General features: G+C 43.6%; 1 protein-coding gene across 1 annotated transcript in view; it reads right to left on the bottom strand.

Moving 5' to 3' along the window:
* LOC105816776 overlaps window positions 1–21,839 on the bottom strand; it is a 29,226-nt gene extending 7,387 nt beyond the window's left edge. The window contains 4 exon segments of the mRNA XM_012652274.1: window positions 601–732; window positions 936–1,001; window positions 1,161–1,293; window positions 21,490–21,839. Of these exon segments, the coding sequence (XP_012507728.1) occupies window positions 601–732; window positions 936–1,001; window positions 1,161–1,293; window positions 21,490–21,839 (681 nt within the window).
* Window positions 21,840–22,273: the final 434 nt, after the last annotated feature.

Genomic DNA, 22,273 nt, shown 5'->3' with positions numbered 1-22,273 from the left:
GCGCCAGGCCAAGAATATATATTCTTATTTTGCATGTTTTCAAATTTTATATGAGTGGCCTCTGTAGTTAACCTTCTGCATCCAACTTTTTTACAATGAGCCTTGGCGTGTGTGAGGGAGCAAACGCCTGAGAATCTTTCCCAGGCAGCTGGACTGAAAAGCAGCTGGGCTTGAGGTGTCCCTTCCCTGCCCCTTCCCGTCCACTCACTGATTCCTGCGGCTCCAACATTGACCTGCGCCTGGGATTTTATGGCCCGTCTTTTAGAACTCATGAAATCTGGGGGGCTGGTCTTGAATCCTAGAAAGAAGTAAAATATTTGTTCCTTAAGAGATAAGCTGAGCGGAGGAACAGGGGGCGGGGTGCTGGGATGCCACACATATGGCAGGGCTCATCAGAACACAGGCCTAGAGGAGAGAAACATGCAGCGTCCAGATCTGTGGCCTGTCCTTGTCCTCAGCCCTGCGCTGGATATAGAAGAGCAGAATGCCCAGAAACTGCCTTGGAATTTTACCCCTGCACAAAAGGAAAGCGTTGGGCACTTGCTGCAGCCTAAGAAGTAGCCAGAGCATGTAAAGGGACTGAGGGATGCTCATATGTACCCAGGGCTTTCTGTTACCTAGACGAGTCATGGTGTCATAGTTTTTCTTCATATACACATAGGTGGTCTTCTGTGAGTATCCCAGCTTTGCCCACTCTTCCTTAGAGAAGTATTTGGAAATATCCTTGAAGGTCTAGAAAAGAAAGAAAAATAAATTCTGGCAGCGACTCAGCGAGACGTGTCTGTTGGGGCTGCTTCCTCTGAGCTGGATCTGGGAACTGGGGATAATAATCCCTCCTGGGTGATGTCGTGGCTGAGAGAACACGGGTGACATTCCCTAGCCTCCCCCCTGGCACGCAGTAGATGCTTAATCCTGCTAGTTTGCTCTCCTCCCACCTTCTAGAATGGACTGAGAGTCACCAAATGTAGTGCAAGGTCACAGATCTGTTGTCTTTGGGGATGCTAGGTGAAGACAAAGTGAGAGTGGCAAGCTCTCAAGGCTCCAGATCTCCCCCAAGACCCTGCCCCTTGTTCCCAGTACCTAGTCCCCACCTCCTAAGAAATCTGGACACCACACACTGTCCTCTGGGTCACTACTCTGCCCTCTCCAGATCAACTCACCTTGCATTTCTCTGATTTCTGAGCATCCCCTCTGGAGTGCTTTGCAAAGGAATAGCCTCTGTTCATGGCACTGGGAGCACTCTGATCTGCAAGAGACACAGCTTGAGTCAGTCCAGTTACAAGACCAAAGGTCCTATGGAGGGAGAAATGATTGAGGGATGGCCACATTCAGTTACCTGGAATTAGGTACTACATCTCTCCATCCTGGACTTATCTATCTCTGAGTAAGGACATGGGAGGGGGCCAGGGGTCTCTGGTAGAAGTATTATTGACTAGGGATGACAGGTTTTCTGTGGGCATGAGAAAGCAGTCTTGAATCTTTAAGAGGGGGTCAGTTACTGTTGTTAGTAGTACCCCTGGAGCTTGGCTTATCCCGAAGGAAAGATATAAAGACCCTTGCTGGGGAAGCAGTGTGTAATTTTATTGAGTAGGGGCTGTTCTGAGATAAAGGGGAGGAGGTGAGTGCTAACGATCATATGGTCTCTCTAATTGATGAGTTTGTGTCATCAGGCGGAGGGATGTGGGACTTTGCTCTGCTTAAGAGAAATGGGTATGGCTAATGAGTGTATTTAGAGGCTATTATGGGTTATTTGTAAATTACTAGAGTGAAGAGAGCTCAAATCTCTGAAACTACAGGACCAGACATCACTCAGACAGAGAATGTGGGGCGTTTTAAGAAACAGCAATCTGGTGCTCCCCAAACTGAAGGCATTGAAAATCTCTTCAGGAGAGGACATTTAGGAATCTCTGGAACCAAGAAGATTGCTGCTTCGCCCCAGAGGAGGCAATAAAGCAGTCCCTTAGGCAGAGGCTATTTGCCGTTATCTCTGGTTGAGGAAATTTAGGGTCGTCTGGCTGATCTGGGGGTTTCTCAGGCTAAGGCAAATTTTGCTTCCCTCAGGAATAGTCATTAGGGAGTCTCACTAGACCAGTTTGTTTTATCTCCCCTCAACCGGCATTGCCCTGAAAGGCTTTAGTTGTTGCTCAGTCCTAAGCATCTTGAGGATCTAGGGAGGTACAGCAAAAGCCCAAACACTTGAGTGCTCTACAGAGGCCCCCAACTTTTCTATCTGCCCTCCTTAATACATTCACGGTGTTCCTCAGAGAGAACTTACCTCAGTGGTGAAGCGGCGACGAAGAGTCCCTCGACAAGATGAAGTTCGGCACTTCAACTGCCACAGGACGCTGGACCAATCAGGGAAGTTAGTGAACTAGCCAATCAGAAGTCAGGAAAGTGGGCGGGGCAAGTGAAGCAAATATGGGGTCTACTCGGTCCAGGCTCCACGGACAGGATGTTCTCAAAGGGGGCGGAGACTGATTTTCCCGCCAGAAGCAAGTTGTCCTCCTCTGGCATTGGCTACTCCTGGTTCATAGGCCTGTTTATGTGCCTGTCAGTATGCATGCTCAGATTTTCCCTTTCCATTCTTCCTACCCTCTGCTGCACATTTGTTGTTTAGTTTTAATAAATGGTATGTCTGTGTGGCCGGTTGCCATCTCAAATCCTTCCCATCAGATATGGGCTCTTTTCTAGGAACTCGGTAGTAACTTAAGAACTTTAAACTTAAAAAAGCACTTTTATATGTGTTTTTTCAGGAAGACCCAAGAACCAGAAATTCATCTTATCCCTTGATACTAATAATATTTATAACAATAGTATTAAAAAGAGTATATAATTAGGGCTTACTGTGTCCCTCAGGAGGCTCACGAGTCGGTTCCTCTAGAAAGTCTCCCCTACTCCCATCCCCAGTGCTTCCAATGGGTCCTCATTGCCCCTGGGGCTTTCCATCTACAGCCCTGATCCTCCCAGAATGACAGAGAACTCTCTTAGGGCAGGGACAGGGCAATGGCCCTTTCACCCAGCACAAAGCCCTTTATGTGCATATTCTCATTTAATTTTCACAACTTTCCCTTGAGTTAAGTACTGTTATCATCCTCATTGTGCAGATGTTGAGACCAAGGGTCAGAGAATTAAGCAACCTGCTCAAGGTCACACTCAGTGGGTGACAGAGCTGGGATTCACCCCCAAGATGAATTGAGTCCAAAGTCTGTGTTTTAATTATTCTTCTATACTGCCTCAACTATTTGTTGGTTGGTTGAATGAATGAATGCATCTTAAAACTACAAAGGATCTTTAACATAAATTTACATAACTCCCTACGATCACCCTCAATTTCCTCTGGCTGCTATAAAAAATTACCATAAACTTTGTGGCATAAACAACAGAAATTTATTCTCTCACAATTATGGAGGCTATAAATCTAAAATCAGTTTCATAGGGCTGAAATCAAGGTATAAGCAGGACTGTATTCCTTTGGAGGCTCTAGGAGAGAATCTGTTCCTTGTTTTTTCCAGCTTCTGGTGACTGTCAGCATGTCTAGGCTTGTGGCTGCATCACTCCAATCTCTGTCTCCATTAGGAATAAGTAGTCTGCTTTCTGCTACTATAACAGAATACCATAGTCTGGGTAATTTATAAAGAATAGAAGTTTATTTGGCTCATGATTCTGGAGGTTGGGAAGTCTAAGAGCATGGTGCCGGCATCTGGTGGGGTCATCCCAGGGTAAAAGGGTGGAAGGCAGAAGTAAGCACACAAGACAGAGAGAGGAAATTGGGCTGAACCCCCTTTATAACAAATCTAGTCTTATGATAACAAACCCATTCTCACAATAATGGTATTAATCACCTTCTAAAGGCCTCACCTCTGAACACTGTTACAATGACAATTAAATTTCAACATGGGTTTTGATGGGGACATTCTGCCCCTGTACCCCCAAACTCATGTCCTTGCACACACAAAATACATTAATTCCATGCCGAAAGCCCTAAAAGCCTTAACTCATTCTAGCACCAACTCAAATGTCCAAACTCCATAGTCTCATCTAAATCAAACACAGGTGAGACTCCAGATCTCACAGAGCATGATTTATCCCAAGGCAAATCCCTTTAGCTGTGAGCTTCTGAATGAAAACAAGTTATCTACTTTCAAAATACAATGATGGGACTGGCATAGGATAGACATTCCCATTCCAAAAGGGAGAAATAAGCAAGCAAAAAAAAAGAGTTAATGGTCCCAGGTAAGTCTAAAACCCAATAGGGGAAACACTAAATCTTAAGACTCCAGAATAATCTTTCACTGCATATGCTACCTCCTGAACATCCTGGGGTAGAGGTTGGTACCCAAGGCCTTGGGTATCCTCACTCCCATGGCTTTTCTGGGCTCAGCCCATGCTTCAACTCTTTTGGAAGGCTGGCATTGCATGCCGTTACCTCTATAGTTCTGGGGTCTCAATGGCAGTCCTGCCTCCATAGCTACACTAGGCATTGCTCTAGTGGGCACTCTCTGTGATGGCTCCTCCCTTGTGGCAAGTTTCTATCTGGGCCTCCAGGAGATCCACAGCATTCTTTGAAATCTAGGTGGAGGCTGCCATGGCCCCACAGATCTTGCATTCTGCAGGCCTGCAGACTTAACATCACATGGATGCTTCCAAGGCTTACCACTTATACCTTTCAGGTCAAGCTGCACATGGACCTGCTTGAGCCATAGGGTGGCTAGGAAGTGCTGTGCCAGAATGCAGGGAGCAGAGCCCTGAGGTGGCCCCAGGAAGTGAGCCCGCAGAGGGTGCCCTGGACACATCCACCGAAACCATTCTGCCTTCCTAGAGAGCTCTAGGACTGTGATGGCAGAGGCAGCCTGGAAGATCTTTGAAATGCCTTCTAGGTCTTTCTCCCATTGTTTTTATGAATAGCATGTGGCTCCCTCTATCCATGGTAATTTGTTTAGCAAATGGTCACTTGGCCACACCCTTAGTATTCTCTCCCAAATATGCTCTTTCACTCTTTACATGGACAGGCTGTGAATTTTCCAAATCTTTCTACTCTGTTTCCCTTTTCATAATAAATTCTGTCTTTAAGTATTTCTTTGCACTTGCATCCCACTTTATGCAGTTAAAAATAACCATGCAGCAGACTGAATGCTTTGCTGCTTAGATATTTCTCCTACTAATATTCTAGTCCATCACTCTTAAGTTGTGCATCCCATAAAGCCCTCAGCATGGACACAATTCAACCAAAGTCTTTGCTACTTTATATTAATAACAAGGGTGGCCTTTACTTTAGTTTCCAATACCTTGTTCCTCATTTCCATCTGAGATACCATCAGAATGGCCTTTACCATCCAGATTTCTACTAACATTCCGGTCTCAACCGGAATAATAATCTAATAACCTAATCTCTAAGAAGATTTAGGCTCTCCTTAGTTCTGGGATCTTCTTCTAAGCCCTAACCAGAATCACCCTTAATGCAATACAGCCTTTTTCTAGCCTGCTCCTCCAAATTCATCCAGTTTTTACCCATTACCCAGTTCCAAAGCTGCTTCCGCATTTTCAAGTATTTGTTATAACAACAACCCCACTTCTCAGTACCGATTTTCTGTATTAGTCTGAGGGCAGAACCCTCATGACCTAATCACCTCCTAAAGGCCCCATCTCTCAACACTGTTACAATGGCAAGTAAATTTCAGCATGAGTTTTGGTGGGACATTCAAACCATAGCAGTCACATTGCCTTCTTCTCTTCTGTCTGTGTCAAATATCCTCTGCCTTAATCTGATAAGGACACTTATAATTACATTTCAGCCAGCCCAGATAATCTGGGATAATCTCTCCATCTCAAGATCTTTAACATAATCACTTTTTTGTTGCAAGGTAATGAAGCTGAGGGCAAACCTCACTAGGCTTGTCAAACTTCAACCTGCTTGGCTTGCTTTTAGATTTTTTTTTTTAAAGACTCCCTTCAGCTTCCCTATAGATGACATCTCTGACATACAGGTCACAATAGTAATGATTGCCTGCAACGGCAAGGGAGTTTCTGGCCTAGACCAAGTTGCTTGTCACACAAAGATCCAATTATTGATGAGGATTGCCAAGGAAGAAAGGAATTTTTAGTACAAAAGAAGTCCTGTCGGGAGAATGGGAGAAGCTGCCTCAAATCTGTCTCCCCGTCTCTTCTACTAAAAGAGATCATGGGCTTTTAAAGGAGGGGCCATGTGCCTTGGGCAGGTCATGGTGTAACTAACAAGGGGCCAAGGACATTTGGGGCAGATTGTGGGGGAAGGTGAATCTTGGTGTCAGAGAGTCTTCCCAGGGGACTTCAGAATCTCAGCTCCTTTGTCTTGCAGAAAACCCACCATTTCTGGGAAACAATTTAAAAGGTCAAGTAGTTAGTTAAGGTCGAGGACTATTAAAAAACATACAGGGGTCATTGAATTTGTTCAGAGAGCTGGTTACAATTTATCTCTTTCCTCTCACATTTTACTATAAGCAGCCAGAAGAAATCAGACAGCGCCCTTAACACTTTGCTTGTAAATCTCTTTAGATAAATATCCAAGTTCATCATTTACAATCTCTTCTTTCCACAAAACTGTAGGACACAATTTAGCTAAATTTTCTGCGAATGCGTAACAAGAATTGCTTTTCTTCCAGTTTCCAACATTCTGGCTTATGATTATATATGTATTTCTAAAATGATATAGGCTTTCTCTCCCATGCTCCTGTGAACTAAAATAAAATTTTAAGGCTGACCCCCCCACCGGCTGACTAAACGCACCCCCTCGTGGCCAAAGGAATACCCTAAAGCTGAATTGCTTGCCAGGAGGAGGGAGGTCAGACATGCCTTATCATGCCCCCCTCCCTTTTTGGTGACATCCTTTGTAACCCACTAACAGGCCTAGGGGTATGCAAGACGAACCTGCAGGTCCTCAATTTACACAACAAATCTAAGTCCAGTGGCTTATCTCTGATAAAGAGCTCCTTATGTTGAAACATTCCAAGCCTCTAGACAAAGCTTCATGTCTTTAACCAATTACAGGCCAAAGAACCTTTTAACCCACCTATAACCTGTAAGCCCCTGCTTCGAGATGGCCCACCTTTTTGGGCCAAACCAATGTATGCCTCCCACGTATTGATTTATGACTTTACCTGTAACCCCTGTCTCCCTAAAATGTATAAAACCAAACTGTAACCCAACCTCAGCAAGTCCACTTGCTCAAGGCCTCTTGGGCGTGGCTCCGGGTCATGGTCCTCAAATTTGGCTCAGAGTAAATCTCTTTAAAATTACTTTACGGAGTTTGGTCTTTTTTTCCGTTAACACTCCTCACTTCCTTCTGAGCCTTCACCAGAATTGTCTTCAATGTTCACATTTCTACCAAAAGTCTGTTCAAGTAAATCTAGGCTTTTTTCTATCTAGCTCTTCAACATTCCTCTGGCCTCTGCCCATTATCCAATTCAAAGCCATTTCCATACTTTTAGGTATTTGTTACAGCAACACCACTTCTAGGTACCAAAATCTGTATTAGTTTCCTGAGATTTCTGTAACATATTATCACAAACTTGGTGGCATAAAACAACAGATACTTATTCTCTCACAGTTCTGGAAGTCAGCAGTCTGAAATCAGTATTACTGGGCTGAAATCAAGGTGTCAGAAGGGCTATGTTCCCTCTTCAGGCTCTAGGGAGAATCCTTTCCTTGCCTTTTTTAGATTTTGGTGGCTATTGTCATTCCTTGGCTTCTGGTGTTGCAGCAGAGACGACCGGGAACAGACCGAATAGCATACAGAGATTTGGCAAAAACAGGTTTTACCTCACGCCGGCCAGCAAGACTCAGAGGGGGATTTTTCCTCCCAAACTCTGAGCACCAGACAAAGAGCATTGCAGTCTTTTATACACTCTGCTTAAGGGAGTGGGGCACGGTTGCGACAGGGTTAACTTTAGTGAGGCAGGGTCCTAAGCGACTTCACGGCCTGGTACACTAATTGGTACAGGTGATTTATGAGGGTGGCAGTTGTCAGGGAAAAGTTGCAGGGGCGGAAGCCCAGGGAAAGGTTGTAAGGGAGGAAACCCGGTAGTGGAATTTTTCACTTTAGTGGAATTTTCCAATTTTCCACTTCATTGGGGGCATTACTCCAATCTTGTTTTGTTTGTTTATTTGTTTGTTTGTTTTTTTGAGACAGGGTCTCACTCTGTCCCGTGGCTATGGTGTAATGGCATCAATCATAGCTCATTGCAACTTCAAACTCCTGGGCTCAAATGATCCTCCTGCCTCAGCCTCCCGAGTAGCTGGGACTATAGGCACACCACCACCACACCCGGCTAATTTTTATATTTTTTGTAGAGACAGGGTCTTGCTCTTCTTGCTCAGGCTGGTCTCAAACTCCTGGCCTCAAGTGATTCTCCCACGTTGGCCTCCCAAAGTGCTAGGATTACAGGCATGAGCTGCCACACCTGGCCCGCTACTACCACCTTGAAGGCCAGCATCCTCAAATTTCTCTCTTCTCCATCTTCACATTGCCTTCTCTGTGTGTCTCTTCAAATCTCCCTTTGCTTCTTTCTTATAAGGATACACAAGGCCAGGCATGTTTGCTCACACCTGTAATCCCAGCACTTTGGGAGGTTGAGGCAGGAGGATGTTTGAGGTCAGGAGTTCAAGACCAGCCTGAGCAACACAATGAGACCATGTTTCTACAGAAAAAATAAAAGAAAGAAAAAAGTTAGCTGGCTGTGGTGATGTGCACCCGTAGTCCCAGTTACTCAGGAGGCTGAAGCAGGAGGATTGCTTGAGCCCAGAAGTTTGAAGCTGTAAGGAGCTATGATCCCACCTGTAAACAGCCACTGTGCTCCAGCCTGGGTAACATAGCAAGACTCCATCTCTTAAAAAAAAAAAAAAAGGAACATGTAATTGCATTTGGGGCCCACATGGATAATTCATGATAATCTCTCTGATAGGGAAAACCCCCATCTGTTACTTGGCACATCAGCCACCTGAGACCCCTACCCCTCACGGAAGACCCGCATCAGCATAATACTAACCTATTACCTGGCCCATCTACTAATCTTTTACCTGACACATCAACATAACACTAAACCTATTATCTGACACATCAACTGACCTGTTACCTGGCGAGCATTGACCACCTGACACCCTACCCCCCTACCCCCCGGACCACCACAACTTAATAAAAGTGGGAAAAATCAGGTAGATGGGGCTCAGAATTTGATGGTGAGGCCCCTCTGAGCCCGCCGGCGAATAAACTTTGATTCTCTGACTGTGTGCCGCTGGGTTTGTCCTCTGGACCACTTGGTGGAACACTTGCTGTAACATCTCCATGTCAATATCCTTAACTTTAACCACATCTACAAAGAACCATTTTCCAAATAAGGTAACATTTACAGGTTCCAGGGATTACACCCTAATATCTTTGGGGGCCATTATTTAGCCCACCACAAGGAGTAAATCAGAAGCCTTATTCTGAAGTTCTAGGGTCACTAGGTTTGGAAAAGAGTGACTGGAGCTCTTTTTGTTTTGTTTTGTTCTTTTTTTGTTTTTCTGTCCCCCATCTCCCAACTAGAGCTCTTTGAGGTCACATGGAGTGGGAGGCAGTGCAGCCCGTTGGGAGGGATGTGGGCTCTGTAATCAGACTTGAATTCACTTCCCAGTCCCAACATTCAATGACCTTAGGCAAGTCACTCAACCTCCCAGGCCATCCATTTCCTTCTCTGTGAAATGAGGTAATGATAGCACCTCCCTCACAGGGCCGTTGTAACTTGTGCTTGTGAAGCACTTAGCATTGGGCTAGACACATTATGAGTGATCAAAAAACATTAGCTGTCATTATTATTAAACTACATAGTATTAATAATACTGTGCATTTATTCTGTGCTACTCTGTCCCAGGTTCACAAGGAATGTTAAAACATAATCCCCAGGAACCTGCGATGTAGATGGTCTTATTGCCCCATGCCACAGATGTAGACTCAGAGGCCAGGATTTATCCAAAATTAGTCAACAAATAGTAGAGGAAGGACTGAAGACTATGTTTGGCTGATCCTTCACCACAATGCTAGTCTCCACCACAGGAGGAGATTCTAAACCAAAGTGCCTGCAGAGAGCACGTGTAAATGACAGGGTCACATCTGCAGCAGGAAAGTCTGTGGCCAGTCATGTGGAAGGACTCGTTGACTGTCAGGGCTGCAGACTGTGTGCGGGAAACCAGAATGGTGGAAGTCTTCTGTGCACAGCACTTTTCCACAAAGAGAACAGGAGAGATCCTCTGCATTGGTCTTGGTGACAGATCTCTGTGTGAGGGCAGGGCCTGCCCTACGACCCAGGATGCTGTGGCCCTTCTGACCCTAGGATGGATGGATGAAAAGGCCAGAATTATGCGGCTCTGGGAGTTCCCCGTGATTCCCCAAGAATTCTGTTCATCGAGCCCAAGATTCTTCTGCTCCATAGTGTATGTATTTCCACTTTTTTTTCTAAAAGAAGTAAACTTTATATTGAAGTATAACATAAAGATAGAATTTTGCACAAATCACAACTATATTACTTGAGAAGAGTGAGAAAATACAAGATGTGAGAGATGGTGTTATTTTCCTCAAGGTAAACCATTGCTATTGAGTATGATGTCAGGAAAATATATCTGCCAGTTTTAAGGTTCAGTAACTTAGACTTTCTTGTATATATTTCTGACACAATAGACCATCACTTGAGAGACTCTTGTTATCTGTGACAGTTTTTTAAAACAGCTTTATTGAGATATAATAGACATACAATAAATTGCATGTATTAAGAATGTACAATTGACACAGATATATAGATATTTCCCCACAACCAAGACTGTAAACATATCCATGCCTCCCTTCTTCCCACCCCTACGCCTGCTCCCCCAACTCCAAGCAACCACTGATCTGCTCTCTGCCACTGAAGATTAGTTTATATTTTATAAAGTTTTTTTTTCTTTCTTCTTCTTTTTTTTGTCCAAGTTCAAGGTCTAGAATATAAAGTTTTATATACATAGTATCACACAGTATGTACCCTTATTTGTCTGACTTCCTTCACTCAGCATAATTATTTTGAGATTCATCTATGTGGTTGTGTTGTATGAATATGCCCCAATTTATTTATTAATTCACTCGATAGACATTTGAGTTGTTTCTAGCTTTTGGCTATTACAAATAAAGTTGCTATGCAAATTTTTGTACAATTATTTGTATGGACATATATTTCCTTTCTTCTTGGGTAAAAATCTAGGAGTGGAATAGCTGGATCATATGGTAGGTGCATGCTTAGATTTTAAAGAAACTGCCAAAATGTTTTCCAAAGTGGTTGTACCATTTTACATTTCTAACAGCATTGTATGAGAGTTCCAGCTCCTCTATATCTATGTCAACACTTGCTATGGTCATTCATTTTAATTTTAGCCATTCCAATAAGTGCATAGTGGTAAATAATTATGTTTTTTTTTTTTTTTTTGAGACAGAGTCTCACTCTTTTGCCTGGGCTAGAGTGAGTGCCATGGCGTCAGCCTAGCTCACAGCAACCTCACACTCCTGGGCTCAAGCAATCTTTCTGCCTCAGCCTCTTGAGTAGCTGGGACTACAGGCATGCGCCACCATGCCCGGCTAATTTTTTCTATATATTTTTAGTTGTCCGATTAATTTCTTTCTATTTTTAGTAGAGACGGGGTCTCGCTCTTGCTCAGGCTGGTTTCGAACTCCTGAGCTCAAACAATCCGCCCGCCTTGGCTTCCCAGAGTGCTAGGATTACAGGCATGAGCCACCGCGCCCGGCCAATAATTATGTTTTTAATTTATAGTTTCCTGATGACAATGACGCTGAGCACCTTTTCATGTGCTTACTTGTATATCTTTGCTCAAATCTTTTTCCCATTTTTAAAAAATTAGGTTACTTTCTCATTGTTGAGTTTTGAGGGTCCTTTCTATACTCTGGATACAATTCCTTTAATAGATACATGTTTTACAACTATTTTCCCCCAATCTGTGGCTATTTTTTTAAAAATCTCTTTAGAGAGCAGACTTTTTAGTTTCAATGAAATCCAATTTATCAACTTGTTCTTTGGTGGGTCGTGCTTTTGGTGTCATATCTAAGAAATCTTTGCCTAATACAAAGTCACAAAATGTATTTCCTGTGTTTTTTTCTGGAAGTTTTATACTCTTAGGTTTTACATGTAGGTCCATGATACATTTTGAGTTAATTTTTGTATATGGTGCGAAGTATGGATCTAAGCATATCCTTTTGCATTTGGATATCCAATTGTTTCAGTGCCATTTGTTGAAAGGCTGGCTATCCTTTCTAACCTATATTGCCTTTGCACCTTAAAAATTGGCTATCTATTAATATATATGTGTGTGGGTTTATGTCCAGAGTGTCTACTTTGCTCTATTTATCTATTTGATCTTTATGCCAATATCATGCAATATCAATTACTACAGATTTTTAATAATTTTTTGAGACAGGGTCTCAGAAATTATAATTATTATAATAATTCTAGAGTCAGATAGTTTTAAGCCCTCTAACTTCGTTTTTCTTTTTTGAGTTGTTTTGTCTTTTCTAGATTCTTTGCATTTTCATATGAATTTTAGAATCTGCTTGCCAGTTTTTACCGAAAATCTTGCTAGAGTTCTGATTGATATTGTGTTAAATCTATAGATTAAATTTGGGGAGAATTGACCTCTTAACAACATTGGCTCTTCCAACCTATGGACAAGGTATATCTCTCCATTTACTTAGATCTTATTTAGTTTCTCTCTGCAATGTTTTGTAATTTTCAATGTATAGGTCTTTCAAATCCTTTGTTAAATGTACCCTTAAGTATTTCATATCTTTGATAGTATTGTAAATGGTATTGATTTTTAAATTTCAATTTCTGATTGTTGCTAGTATATAGTAATACATTGGTTTTTGTATGATGATGTTGTATCCTGCAACCTTGCTAAACTCACTTATTAGTTCTGGTAGCTGAAAGCTATTTATTTAAAAATAAATTCCATCAGATCTCTTACATAGATGATCAAGTCATCTCTGACATTTTAAAAATTTTAACAGTGAGCTTGCCTTTGTCTACAGATCTGCCATTTTAATGTGCCCCTCGTTTAACACTTTTTTTCTAAAATATAGTACAGAAAAGTGAAAACAGAAGCCATTCCACAAAGCCTTTTACTTAGTATTCACTACCACTATCAATAAACCATTAGATCAGTGATTCTCAACTAGGGGTGATTTCACTTCCCAAGGGACATTTGGCAATGTCTTAGAAATTTTCCTTTGTCACAATTGGGATCGGGGGAGCCACTGGCATCTAGTGGGTAGAGGTCAGGGATGCTGCTAAACATCCAACAATGCACAAGACAGCCCCCCACAACAAAGAATTATCCCTCATAAGATGTCAATAGTGTTGAGGTTGAGAAACTCTAGATTAGAAGCAGATACAAACAACACATACTTACCTGGCAGGAGAGATACCATGATCACAAAGACGATTTTCCCAGGTTGAGGCTTATCCATTGCACTCCAGATGTGCTGATCCCTGCAATTTCCCCAAATTCAGGAAACTTGACTGCATAATTTGTGGTAGTGGGGGACTGTGTTTGTGCTCTCCCTTGGTATTAATTTTTAAAAAAGAAGTAGATACATACACAGATGTGCTCCTCACAATAAGCATGCAGACAACATTGTGTGGGCAGATGTGGCAGGGTTCATTTTTAAATTTTACATAAATCTCATCATTCCATCAAATCCTGTAATAACTCTGCTTTTTCCTTTGTTTGGTGAGACATCTCATGGTCCTTCTGGTGTGCAGCCTTCCTCATTGCAAAGGGTCAATAAATTTTACACTATCAGACTACAGATTTGTTCCCGATGCTATTAGATTGATTAAGCTAGGATAAATTCATGGTATAAAATGAGATTCTCCATTTTGAGGTATTTCTGGGAAACTGGGCTCGTCCAGAAACTCTGGAGGAATGAGAGGTTAAGAGTGTCTTAGCTGAGCCTCTGAAGCATGGGCAGGGTGAACTGAGTGAAGGTCCTAACTTATGAGCATCCATGGCTGAAACACTCTCTACTTGCAATGACCTTGCCCTTCCTTTCCTTGCAGCAGCAACTTCCTCAGCACCTGGAGACTTAATGTTCAGGTGATGGCCCAGCCCTGTGGCATGAACCTTCTGCCAGAACTATGTGTTAATGAGGCTGTGTAACCTGGGTCCCTACGATAGCAGCCCAAGCCAGCTGGACCACCAAGCACAGTATTCCTGAAGGGTGGCACTGGTGCCCAGGCTTAGCACCCTTTCCAGGCGGATATTGAGATCTGCACTGCCTCCCAGGAGCAAAATCCAGATGCCACTGCTCATCAAGTCCTGAATAATTAATCAAATGTTCTTCCTCATCTGGCCCAGAAGTTACCACAGCCCCATTGGACCCTGGACCCTGGGGCTAATTCTTTCCAGTGTGTAGGGCAGCAAAGCAAAGTAGCTTAGACCATCTGTGAAGAAAACTGGGACACAGAGTCCTCCTCTGAGGCCTTTGAACCTGCTAGTGCAGCCGGTGTGTCCTGGTACCTGGATACCCAGAGGCAGAGGGTTGGACAAGATGACCTGCTGGGGCACAGCCAACACAGGGAGGGGACACTTTCTGCAGCCCAGTCTCAAGGGTGTCAGATGTAGGCTTCTCACTCCTGCTCTGAGGATACCTGGGCTGCTCTTGGGCAGAGAGGGCAGTTTCTCTGCTTCTCTTAACCCCTCCCCCCAGTCCTCCCCAGGCCTGTCCAGCTGGAGGAAAGAATCAGCCTGTAGTTCCTGACCTTTTGTCTTGGGGGTGCTCTCCACAGATTGCACTAGACATGTGAATTTGCCCTGGATGAAGAACAGTGGGGACTCAGTGAGACAGATGACAGAGCATGAAATCCTCCAGAGAGGCTAGGATAGCCAGATGCCTGAATCAGATTCTCATTGATTCTGCTCCAGTTTTGCCTGTGATCTAGGTGGGTGTTCCTCAGGCAGGAGACCCTCCATCCCTGTGGCCCATGTGACCCTCACCAAGTGGCCCACCCTGTCTCTCTCTGCCTTTTATCTGCTGATCTCTTTCTGACTCATTCTCTGCATCATCATCCTTCCATTCCCTCTTTTTCTTACAGCCTCTTAGACTCTCTTCTCCCTCCCACACTCTCTTCCCCTTCTGTCTCTCTCTGCTCCTTACCTCTTTTTTTTTTTTTTTTTTTTTTTGAGACAGAGTCTCACTCTGTTTCCCGGGCTAGAGTGCCGTGGCGTCATCCTAGCTCACAGCAACCTCAAACTCCTGGGCTCAAGCGATCCTCCTGCCTCAGCCTCCCGAGTAGCTGGGACTACAGGCATGCGCCACCATGCCCGGCTAATTTTTTTCTATATATTTTTAGCTGTCCAATTAATTTCTTTCTATTTTTGGTAGAGACGGGGTCTCACTCTTGCTCAGGCTGGTTTCGAACTCCTGAGCTCAAACAATCCACCCGCCTCGGCCTCCCAGAGAGCTAGGATTACAGGTGTGAGCCACTGCGCCTGGCCTTAACTCATGTTTTTTAGTTAGAAAAGCAACTCCCTGTAACCTTTTATTTCCTACTCTTGTAGCAATTACTCTAGAGATAATGACTACATATTGGCCACATTGGCATATAGGACAATCTTTACCTTTTTAAAATCAAAATTAAAGTAAATAGTCAAACTCCTCAATTTCTCGGTGCTCCCACAACCAAGAGCTCAGGTAAATTCCCCCACCCTCTTCAACACATCATACCCAGGAAATCGAAAAGATGGGGTCACTTGTAGTCAGGACATTGGAGACAGCTACTGAAGGGAACTAGAATGTGGAATGATGAGAACCCCCTCTCAGGGCCCTACACTTTCACCCTGAGCCTGCACATGAAACAATAATGAATAAGATTTGTTACTTAAAGGAAATGGGTGGGAACGTGGTGGAAAGAAGGAGGGAATGGGAAAGTAGGGATGAGCAGAGAGCACCACTTCTGAGTACAGCTTTTTGTAGAGTTTTGGCTCTTGGAACCAGAGTAATGTTTCACATATTCAAGAAAGAAAGAGAGAGAGAGAGAGAGAGAGAGGAAGGATTAAAAATAAATACATTAAAATAAACCAGGATTATTTTAATCCTAGTTTAGGGGGGCAAAATTGAATATAAACAGAAATGAAAGAACCTGTGTTACAAACAAATAATAGCAACCACACTGAAGAAAACAATTAACCCAAGTAACTTTCAGAAACAATTATTTTGAGTGGAGACTGTCAGGCTAAAAGTAAAAAGAACTGTACACAAATATTGTACTTTAGTTAGTACTTTTTTTACACAGGGGTAGTGCGGTTAGAAATTCTGAGACTACTGCATGTGTATTGAGGATTGAGCAAATGAGTAAATATATCAAAGGCATTACAAATCTGGAAAAAAGGTAGGGTTCGAATAACCCTGATGTCTTGAATTTGAATTAGAGATGGCAGTATAAACCCAAGGGACATTCTACAAAACAACCTGCGTAGATCCTGCAAACAATGTCAATGTCATAAAACGTGAAGAAAGGTTAGATTAAAGGAGACTGAAGATATATGACAAGTAAATACAAAGCACAAGCTGGGGCTGGATCTGGGAACAGAAAAAAAAATTTTCTTTTGCTGTAAAGGGCATTATTGGGACTACTGGCAGATTTTGGAAAAAGTTTGACGATTAGATAATTGTGTTGTAGTGGTATTAATTGCCTGACTTTGATTATTATACTGTGGTTATAAAAGACTTGTTTTTTTTGTTTTTAGGAAAAACACACTAGTATTTAGAGACATTTACTTTCAAATGATTCAGAAAAATTATATATATGCGTGTATATATGTCTCTTATATATGTAAAGAAAATAAAGCAAAATAATAACACTTGGGGAATCTGGATGAAGGGTAAATGAGAGTTCTTTGTACTACTTCTGCAACTTTTTTTGTAAGTTTGAAATTATTTCCAAATAAAAAGTTAAAATAAATGCAAATTATTAGACCTCATCCATAATCTATTAGATGAGAAGCTCTGGGTTTGAGGTCCAGGAATATACATGAAAAATTCTTGAGAAGTACTTTGATCTTAACTTCATGAAAATTCTTCATTTCCAAGGGTTTCTTATATATTTAAGAAAACTCGTAAAGATGTACATAGCTACTGTATTAGTCTGCTCAGGTCACCATAAAAAAATACCATAGACTGGGTGGGTGACTTAAACAACAGAAATTAAATTTCTCCCGGTTCTGAAGGCTGGAAAGTCCAAGATCAAAGTGCCAGCAGAGTTTGGTTTCTGGTGAAGCTTCTGTTCCTGGCTTGCTGACTGCCACCTTCTTGCTATGTCCTCACATCTCTGGTATCTCCTCCTATTTTATAAGGAAACCAATTCTATGGGATCAGGGCTCCACCCTTATGACCTAATTTAACCTTAATCATCTCCTTAAAGGCCCTATCTTCCATACAGTCACATAGGGTGTTAGGGCTTCAACATATAAATTTTGGAGGGGACACAATTTAGTCCATGACAGCTACTGTATAACACAAATGAAGTCTAGACATGATTGTGGTTTTGATTAGGATCACACAGAATATTATGTGTCCTCTCTTCTCTACATTGAATCCGGACCTTGGGTCACATTTCTACCATATGGGTCCTTCAGATCTGAGCCTTGATCCTGGTCCTATGTTAACTCTTCCACCCTTACTGACACTCAGGTCTGAACTTGAACCTGGTTCTCTGTTCAGTTTTTGTCTCTACATAGGCTTCTTTTAATGCTTCTGCCACTAATGGCCTACTTATTGGGGAATCTAACTTAGGTCTCTGTTAACTATTTCATCACCAATTTATTTCTGGCATGAAACCCAAACCTGATCTGTTTTTTCCCCTAAGTGGACAGGAAGTAGGATTTATTGGTGGGTGTGAATAAGGAGGGGGCAGCACGGTGGAAGCCCTTATGAGTGCAGGGCCCACCATTCGTCCAGGGGATCCTGACTGGGGATGTATTCGACCCCACAGCCATCTGGAATGAGTCACCATGTCTTTAAATTCATCTGCATTAAACTTGGTAAAATCCTACTTCTTTGAGATGTGTATCTTCTGGCGGCCAGGGAACTTGAGCTTGGCCCTGCGTAAGGCCTCAATCACATGCTCCTTGTTTTGCAGTTTGGTATGCCATGATGATTTGGCCAATGTGAACCCCGGCCACAGTGCCCTGGGGCTTCCCAAAGGCACTGTGCATACCTGTCTGGAGCCTAGATTGGGCACAGCACAGGATCTGACACATGAACATATATCGGAAAGGACTGTCTCCAAGTCTCCCTTAGAACTTAGACTGTCTCTCTTAGAACAACCCATATAAGCAACAGGCTGCATACGCTACCAAGGAGGCTGCTGTTTGCAGCCATTGCACACTGGGCCCCCATGAGGAAATAAATGAGCACGGTTGACTTAATTGGCTGCAGGTAATCTCTTTTTATTTCTTCCTCCATCAATACCTCTTCTGATCTGTGAATCAAATCCAGGTCTCTTAACACCATTAGTTTCCCCCTCAGATTTACATATTAAACCTGGATTTCAGTTATAGATTTAAACATTAATGCTCCTATTTTTTGACCTTGAATCTGGCTATCTGTTAAATCTTTAATTATCAATGACCTTTAGCTTTAACCTCAAACCTGGGACTTTCTGTTAATTATTCCACCATCACTGTGCCTATATTCTAGATCTTAAACCTGGGCCTCTGTTAATTTTTTCATCATCAATGTGCTGGGGCTTTGATCCAGGATCCAGGGTTTCTGTTGATAGTCCATCAGTTTCCTTTGTTCTGACCTTGAATTCAAGCCTTTGAAACAATTCCAACATAACATCCTGGGCCCCTCATCAATGCCCATTTGGTTTGAATTCAAATCTGATCTACCATCAGTAGCTTTCTCCTGTTAATACCCTGTGCTTCAGCAAATTTTCCATCACTATTGAGATTTGACTTCACAATTGTGGTAGACAGAATAATGCCCCCCACAAAGATGTCCATGTCCCAACCCCTAGAATCTGTGAATATATTACCTTACATGGCAAAAGGGATTTTGCAGATGTGATTAAGAGTCTTGAGAAAGGAAGATTTTTCTGGATTATCCAAATGGGCCCAATGTAATCAAGGGTCCTGTAGGAAAACACCCTGCTTGGCATAGCAAGAGTGATGCCATCTTGAAGTGAAACCACCATAATGACTGACGTTTAGCTCCTACATACTAAAGCATTCTCACAGCAAGGTCAAGAAACGATGCCTGAAGCGTAGATAAGCCCCTATAAGGATGCTTACCTAACTTCCCCAGTGGTCATGAGTTTTGCAAGAGGGTGTAAAACATGACCAGCTACACATGTTTTACCAAAAAAGCTTGCTATATAAAGGATACTTTCTGGAGGGCAGATGAGGGGGTCCACCATCTCGCAGCCTCCTGAGACATGGCTTCTGTTCCTAAGTCCCCATTAAATGTTTCTTTTTGAGAAACTGCGTTTGTCAGTCTCTTTCTTCAGCCTCTCAGCTCCCTCAGCCTTTGGGGGCAGGTGTGTATAGACTTGTTCACTAAGGAACAGGTTCTTATAAGAGGGAGGGAGAAGAGTCAGAATCAGAGAAGGAGATGTGATGACGGAGGCAGAAGGTTGCAGTCAGAGAGAGATTTGAAGATGCTACCCTGTTGGCTTTGAAAATGGAGGAAGCGACCATAAGCCAAGGAATACAGGTGGTCTCTAGAAGCCAGAAAAAGCAAAGAATTGGACTTTCCACCTGGAGCCTCTGAAGGGGGTGCAGCCCTGCCAACACCTCGATTTTGGCCCACTGAAACCCATTTTGGACTTCTGACCTCCAGGACTATAAGATAGTAACTCTGCACTGTTTTGAGCTAGTAAATTTGTGGTAATTTGTTAGAGCAGTAATAGGAAATGAATATAGGCATCTTTGAAATATTCCACCATTGATGCCCATCTGGTCTATACTCAAACTGTGTTCTTGTTAACTGTTCTGCCATACATATCCCTCTGATCTGACCTCTGATCCCAGCCATTTTTAGTGATTTCACCATCAAAATTCCTTATCTGTGCTGTCCAACCTGGGCTTCTATTAACTTTTCCAATGTAAATCAACCTCTGATTTTATCTTGAACTCAGGCATCTGTTATCTATTCTACCATTAATGGGTTCTGATCCAGAGATAGAATTCAGGGTTTTGAGGGTGGAAAATTAAAAATCCCTTGGGGTCTGTGTATTAAACTTAAGCGTCTGTCTGTTCACTTTTCCACTGTCAGGGAAATTTATGTGTGAAACTTTTTTTCATGTCTGTTAACTCTTTCCCCATCGCTGCCCCTCAGGTCTGCACATTGACTGCAGGCCTCAGTTATATCCTCCCCATCTGTGCTCCTTTGGTGTGTGCAGAAAGTAAAACCTGTTCTAAGTTTTTCACCGTTTGTGCCCTTTCTCCTGTGTGCATAAGCCCTAGTCCTCAGTTAACACTTTTATCACAAATGCATATTTGGTTTGACCTTGAAGTCAGGCCTTGGTTAACTCTTCCAGAGTTATTGCCCCTTTGGTATAGGTTGTGAATTGTGGCCCTCTGTTAACTACACCACCATCAATGCTTCTCTGGTCTGTAGCTCAGATTTGGGCCTAAGTTAGCATTTCATTCAAAGCCTTTCTAAAATGACTTTGGAATTGGGTCACTATTTCACCATCAGTGGCCCTCTGGTTTGACCTTCAAGTGGCATTTTTGTTAATGTTTTCTCCATCCATATACCCTGGTAGAGGTCTTGAATCCTAGGACTTTCTCAACTACTGTACCATCAGAGCTCCTGTTTTGTGGATATACTAATAGTACCTGAGCCTTTGTTAACTACGTTAATATCCCGGGCTGACTTCCAATCCAGCCCCTTGTTAAGTCTTCTAAAATCAATGCCCCTGGGTTTTACCTCAAACTTCTTATTCTATTAACTTTTTCAGGGTTTTTGTTTTGTTTCATTTTTAAAGACAGGGTCTCGCTATGTTGCCCAGGCTGGTTTGGAACACCTGGCCTCCAGTGATCCTCCCACCTTGGCTTCCCAAAGTGCTAGGATTACCAGGGTAAGCCACCGCACCAGCCAACTCTTTGTTTTGATATGGGGTGTAAAAGGCCACATCTGCCCACATTAAAGCCGGCAGAAAGTCCAGGCTGTGAGTGACAGGTGAAGACGGGCCCGTTTGTGTTCAAAGGAGCCAATGGAAGACCAGGTGGGCAGTGAGTGACAGGCAGGGGCGGGCCTTGACGCCTTGAAGGATCAGCATGAGGGTGGGAGGGCGCTGATGACAGGCTGTGAGAGGCAGGCGGAGGGTGTGTATGAGCCCCTGTGTATCAAAGGCCTCTTCATTTTCTCCAGACGTTTTAGAAAGGAGGCTTCCGCAGAGGAATCTCCCACGCGGTTCCCCCACCATCTGGCTTTACCACTTTCCCCGGTTCCCACCCCGCTGCGTCGCCACGACTTTGCTCGGGCCGGGCCTCTCCTGGTGGCTGGGAACGCCCACTCGCCTGCCCAGGACAGTCGTGGCACTTCTAAGCCTCACACTGCTTTCACAGGACCAATTCCGAATACCCTGCCGCGGAGATATCACGGGGACTCCCCTGGCACCCAAACACACATCTCCTCTGGTGGGAATGGGAGCCTCAGGAAGCAGTGTGAGGCCCCTGCCGGCGACAGAAGTCCCGGCGCGACGGGATGACGCCATTTTTGTTACTGGTAGAGCTCGGCTTCGCGGCTGTTTCTGAGCTTGCGAAAGATTAAGTTCCCGCGTCATCCAGACCTACCCAGGAGGGCTGCAAGGGAAAGGTCCTTTCGGGGGATGTTAAACGCATTTGGGCCAGCGGGGAGCCACGCCCGGCCTGAGAAGGAGCTTTTGGGTCCTGAGAGCAGAGCCGGGGTGAGGGGCCCGGTGTGTGGTCGGTGATGGATGGGGACACATGGAGGGATCAAGGAGGGGTAATTTGGACTGAGTGAGGTGGAGAACAGTGATAGGGGAGCCTGGGACCAGGAGTAACAGTGTGTGAGCTATGTGATGGGGAGTTTGTGGGGTGAGTGATGGGGCTTCTGTGGAATGGGTGAAGGGGGTCTGGGTGAGTGATGGAGGGTCTGCGGACTCAATGATGGCGGTTGTGGGGTGAGTAATGGGTGGTCTATAGGGTGAGGGATGCTCATCCATGGGGTGAATGATAGAGGGATCTGTGGGGTGAG

The sequence above is a fragment of the Propithecus coquereli genome, unplaced genomic scaffold (assembly GCF_000956105.1).
Source record: "Propithecus coquereli isolate 6110/MARCELLA unplaced genomic scaffold, Pcoq_1.0 Scaffold388, whole genome shotgun sequence".
Classification (NCBI taxonomy): domain Eukaryota; kingdom Metazoa; phylum Chordata; class Mammalia; order Primates; family Indriidae; genus Propithecus; species Propithecus coquereli.
This window is presented reverse-complemented; position numbering and strand designations above follow the sequence as displayed.